Source organism: Pyrgilauda ruficollis, unplaced genomic scaffold, assembly GCF_017590135.1.
Source record: "Pyrgilauda ruficollis isolate IOZ18807 unplaced genomic scaffold, ASM1759013v1 scaffold61, whole genome shotgun sequence".
Classification (NCBI taxonomy): domain Eukaryota; kingdom Metazoa; phylum Chordata; class Aves; order Passeriformes; family Passeridae; genus Pyrgilauda; species Pyrgilauda ruficollis.
In genome coordinates, this window is record NW_024527822.1 from 3,850,250 (window position 1) to 3,856,249 (window position 6,000).

The 6,000-nt window shown below is 40.5% G+C and overlaps 1 protein-coding gene across 2 annotated transcripts in view; it reads right to left on the reverse strand.

Annotated features, from left to right (window-relative positions):
* GRM3 (glutamate metabotropic receptor 3) overlaps positions 1 to 4,332 on the reverse strand; it is a 44,566-nt gene extending 40,234 nt beyond the window's left edge. For both annotated transcript variants that reach the window (XM_041483731.1, XM_041483729.1), the window contains exon 1: positions 3,734 to 4,332. In XM_041483731.1, the coding sequence (XP_041339665.1) occupies positions 3,734 to 4,231 (498 nt within the window). In that variant the 5' untranslated portion in view covers positions 4,232 to 4,332. The remainder of the gene's footprint in view (positions 1 to 3,733) is intronic.
* Positions 4,333 to 6,000: the final 1,668 nt, after the last annotated feature.

Consider the following 6,000-nt stretch of genomic DNA (forward strand, 5'->3'; position numbering starts at 1 on the left):
CTCTTTTTCTTGTAATTTTTACTGTGTCAATCTCTCCAAGGAAAATATGTTTGAAATTTCTGTTGTAAACTAAGAAAGAGTAGATAACCTGGCTCAGATGAAAAGCCATGAGCCCAAAAGAAAATTCTCCAAATTTTGAATTCTTCACTTCCTGATGCTAGATTCAACTCAAGTCAGAATTTTATTTCATGAAAACACCTTTTAATTTTTTTAAAATTTTTTTAAACATGAGCTTTTCCATTGACTAAGAATCCTGGCATGAGTTTTGAAGAATCAAATGCTGTGCAGATTGGGCTCACTGCTAATTTAAACACAACATCTAAAAACTAATTATCCAGATCATCATTAACGATAATAGCCTAGTCTGACCAGAAAATAATTAAGCATTCTGCATTCTCTTGTTGTTTTTAGTCTCTGTAAAAAGTGCCTATCGCACATACTGACTCAGTGGGGAAGGTGTTCATTGCTGATTTACCAGCAAAATCTTTTATTCCTTAGTGGAAGGGTAATGAAAGAAGTACAAATCTGACAGCAGGAGCATCATGAAGTGATTTGGCAGACAGCTGTCCAGAAAAAAAGCAGGAGAGGGAGGGCGAAGGGAGGGGAAGAAAAAATATTGAAATATAAAGACAAATTCACAGGAGGGGGAAAAAAAGGCAGAAATAATTTTTGTCTGAAGAACTCAGCATGTTTTATTTTAAGGCTAAGAAACTGCACTGTAGACTTTACGGTGTTTACAGCTCTCAGCAGAAGAAAAATGCTTGCCAGGGCTACATCTGGAAGCATCCAGCACCCTGGATGCTGCTTGAAAACACAGGGAAAGGGAGTGCTGAGCCTTGCACACACACCCCTGGTGAAATATTTTGACTTTCAGCAGTGGTGTGCTTCCAGTTGTTACTGGAGCTACTCTGTCCAGGTGACTGGCTCTGAAATTGGTATGGCACCAAAATGCTTGCCTTCAATGCTTGAAAGTCCCTACGATTTCAGGCTTGAGTCTGCAATGTCTATTATTCTTGACAGGGATTTTCTTTTGAAAGAGAACTTGTGACTATTTTAACAGGATGGGCAACAGGAGTGAATGGCTTAATTATGTATTTTCTGGTACTTAATTACATCTTTTCTAGATGGTATGAAATCTAGAGGAAAGCTAGAAAAGAGAGACTGAAGGAAGGCCAGCACAATCCATGTAAAGAGAAAATAAACAAGAGAATACTTTTTTCTAGAAGAAAAAATGGAAGATGCTTGATGACAAGTTGAATGATTTGTGAAACGATTTGTTTCTCTGAAGAACTGTGTTAAGACCTTATGTTTGAAAAAATATTGACAAGTCTAGGGAAGATCATAGAGTAATACTAACTATAAGTATTGTCCCATCATCCTCCTTAGGTTTTGAAAATTGGATGACCTACAGGTGTTCATATAGCAATATTACCATTTTTTTACATGTACATGTACATTTTTTACAGTCATATGATGCTTCAAAATATTTTGTCAGCCTTCAGAGAGCTGTAGCTCTGGGAACTGCTGGACCAAAGGAGGAATTTCTTATGGAATTTCTTCTTTTTTTTCTAGTCACTTCTGGAACTCATTCAGCTTTTAGCATCCACAACAATCTACCATTTGCTGGTTTCATTTATTGTACTCTTTGTGTGATTGGAAGAGACAATGAAAAATGGTTTCCTTAAGAGTTTGTGCTGCCCAAGGTTCTATAGCTAACATTTTCCCCCTTCAGATGTCTCTTTTTCAGCCTGAAACTTACCTGTTCTTTGTGCTCCAAGTGATCAGACTCACATAACTGGTGAAAGATACATTCCTGCTCTGCTAGCTGGCTAGAGGGACAAAACCACTTCCACTACAAGAGATGGCTGGAGTTCTGCTCTGCAGAAAGTGTTCTCCTGCAGTATGGGTAATGATTTGCCCTTAAATTCCCTACTATGAATACACAGATGAGTTACACACTGGAATACAAAAGAAAATAAAACACAATTTCTTTAAATTCTTCTGTGCTCATGCATGTCCTATGGGACATGCTCCCAACTGATGGGACTTAATGCCTTCACAAGAGCAGCAACCAGCTCCCCAGAGTCATTCTGCTTGAAACGAACATTGGATGAACTCTTGCCCTATTTATGAAACAGGGAAATGAGGTTCTGTGGGCTTTCTGTCACTCCTGGGAGAGTCTGCAGTACGCAAGAACTCTTATTGCTGTTGACACTGGTGCAGCAATTAAAGCCTGTGCTCAGTCTGGAAAAACGTCCCACACTGAGTCTGAAAAAACATCCTGCACTGTCAAGAATCTTGATGCCTTTGGAAACCTGCGTCTGACCATGAAGAAATACCAGATGCATGATCTTAGTCTATGTCAGTCTGGGCTTAAGACAGCACTCACTTGTGATTATGAGTCATGTGAACTGGCTTGTTTTGTTTGACCAAAAATAATGTGACCACAGAATCACAGAATCATCTAGGTTGGAAAATATCTCCAAGATCACAGAGTACAACCTTTGACTGATCACCACCATGTCAGCCAGACCTTGGCACTGAGTGCCACATCCAGTAATTTCTTTAATATATCCAGGGATGATAACTCCACCACCTCCCTCCCTGGGGAATCCATTCCAATGCTTAACAACCCTTTCTGTGAAGAAATTCTTCCTGATGTCCAACGTGAACCTCACTTAGCGCAGCTTGAAGACATTTTCACTCAACCTGTCACAGGTTGCTGGGGAGAAGAGGGCACCCTTCATCTGGCTACCACTTCCCTTCAGGTGTTTGTAGCTATAAGGTTCCCTCTGAGACTCCTCTTCTCCAGTCTAAACACCCCCAGCTCCTTCAGGATGAGACCCTTCACCATCTCTGTTGCCTTTCTCTGGACATGCTCCTGCTGGACACACCATTGTTGATATAAGCCAGGATTCCACTGGTTTCTTGGCCACCTGGGCACACCTGGCTCATGTTCAGCCACTGTCAACCAGCACCCCCAGGTCCTTTTCTGCTGGGACACTTTCCAGCCACTCTTCCCCCAGCCTGTTGTCCTGCAGGGGATTGTTGTGACCCAAGTGCAGGACCTGTACTTGGCCTTATTGAACCTCATACCACTGACCTCAGTCATTGATTCAGTCTGCAGAGTCTTCCTACTCTCCAGCAGATCAGCACTCCCGCCCAGCTGAGTGTCACCTGCAAACTGACTGAGGGTACACTTGATGACCTCACTCAGGACACTGATAAAGACATTAAACAGGTCTGGCCCCAATACTGAGCCTTGGGGAACCCCACTAGTGTCTAGAACTAAGACAAGGATTTATCTTTAAATTTTAAATATCTGTTGTTAAAATGACAAATGTTATGAACATGCAGCATGGCAGGAACACATGTATTCAGACACACAGGTGGTATCATTTATGATTAATGTGAACATATATCTGCACTTAGAGCTGTAGAAAGTGTCATCAAATGCAAAGTTAAAAATGAATACTAAGACTTTTGGAAATTTCAGATGCCTTCAGGATACAACATAACTAGAAGAAATGGACAGCTGCTGGAGGTTTGAAGTAGGTATTTTAAAGAGTGAATCAAACTAATGTAAATTCAGTAAAAATCATATGCTAGCTTGACCCCTAGGGTAAAGTGATCAAGCTAGGACTTGCTTTATTGGCAAACTTACACAAGCAGTGGTTTTCTCACTGGAACTGCAGATAAACAGTTCTCACCTGGTGGGGCTGCTGTGACTCACCTGTATGGAGACGCTGCTGTAGGAGCCACCAATGACTCCTGCAATGAGCAGTGGCAAATTCTCTTGGATGGCGTACGAGCCGTCAGGGCACATGTACTCTGTTTCATCCACTTTAGTCAAAGATGCCCTGACGAACTCCAGAGACTGTTCTAAGGCATATGTATCCCTGGAACATGTGTCCAAGATGTGAACTCCAAGCTTAATTCCTGGCAGCAAGTAGTTGTCTTTGTTGATTTCATCAATAGCAAACAGCATGGCCTCCAAGCGCTGGATGCCTCGGTCTTCATTGATTCTCCCACATTCTTCTATCCCAGTGCCTTTTTCCTTGATTGGGAATAAGCCTCCTAAGACCAGGTCTCCTTCTATCTTAATTTCCTTTCTGACAAAGCTGTGGTCACTTAGGGAAAGGAAAACTCCTTTGGAAAATAAAGCTAGCGCAAGGACTTGGAGTCTGGTGAACATCTTCATTGGTCCTGTTTTAGCAGCTCTAAGAAACATTGGTGGGAGCAAAAATGCTCTTCAGTCCTTCTGATCCATTGACAGATATGAAGCGCTGTCCCACAGGCCAGTGAAGAACAAGCCAACAGGTCTTTCCACTGGATGTCTAAAGAAGAGATGGAAAGAATTAGAAAAGGCAAAAGGAGACACAGGGATGTGAGGTGCCTTAATCACACAACCATCCCTCCTTGAGGCAAACAAAACTCTTCCAAGCAAATTAAAGCAAATACATAAATAAGTAAGAGAGACATGAAAGAGGAGAACAAGAGACAGGACAAGAAGGGGTCTCGTGTTTGATGCTTGCTCAGGGCATGAAAATGCTTGTGGCTGGACTTTCTCTCTTTAATGTTAATCGCAACTCAGTGCTCAGATCAAAGGGAGAGCACAGCAGTGATGTGTGTACTTAGGATATGATTTTACTCTCACTAAGGTCAGGACAATTTGCCAATGACCTGAAAAGGAGAAAAATCAAACCTCAGAGTGAAGATCACAATGTAACAATTTTGTAAATAAATATACATATGCAAAGTCTGTTTATGCAGCACAGATTCATGACTTGTCCATAGACTCCTTGTCAATATCTCTTCAAATTTATCGAAGTGGCTGCCTTGATCTCCCAATCCTGAGATGACTTGTGTGGCAATAGTTAAGCAGAACACTTTAATAATTTATTTCTGTACTTACCTTTTCCTTAACAGAGTATATACTATTAGAGTTTCAGGGTTATTTATAATTTAGAAACACTTAGCACACAGAAATTGAAATCAGCAACAATTAAGATTTAACACTGAATAATGAATGAGCATGCTTATTGCAAGGCAGTTGTTTATCCTAGTACAATTTCAACATTGCTGTACCAAATTGAGTGAAAGGATAGATTTTTGTTCATATTTATTCCAACATTGTTCTCTCATAAATCAGTAATGGGTCAGATGCACTGTTAAAGGTCTCCCTCTGCTATCTGAACAGTCTGAGCTGCTGACTGTCTCAGCAGAATTTTCCATTCAGAAATGTCAATGGAAAAAAGGCTTCCTCATCCCTAAATGATCTTTAAGTAAGCTAGTTTGTTTATCACCTGTGGATTACTAAACAGGTCCAGAAAATATATTTTCTGGTAATTTTTAACAGAAGTAGTGTTGACTGTATTCAGCAGTACTTTCTGAATCAGACTCTAATTTACCAAACATTATTCAAGTGCATACAGGACATATAAAATGGTGGTACTATCCCATTGGAAATCATTATCAGACAAAAAGGTGACATTTGTCACATAAATGGCTGTGTGGTTAATAATTCAGTTCCATTGTTTTCATCACCAATCCACTGTTTAGATAAAAACAGGGCTTGGGATTTTTTAATGCAATATCCATCTTATTCACCTCTGTGGCTTCTGTTACCCCTGTATCTCAGCAAACATTCATACATTTAGCTTTACAACAGTGGCAAAATATTTGTTTTCCCTGTTTTAAGCTTGGGAGAAAAAGAGACAGAGAGAGATGAATTAAGATTCTCAAAAGATTCTAAATTCAGATTTTGATTTGCTCTGCACTCACAATCACTATCAAAATTTGGAATGGTCAACTGTGCCCTGAACCCCCTGGTTCCCACTGAGGCACTGAGTCTGAAAAACTTCCTAACCAAGTTTTTTCAAGCTTGTTCTTGAGTGATTTACCTAAGGTCATCAGCACAGCCAAGATCAAACTCTGATCCTTCCCAGTGCTCCTCTGATACCTTAGCAATAAACCTCCCTTGTTTCCTATTGCTCCCTC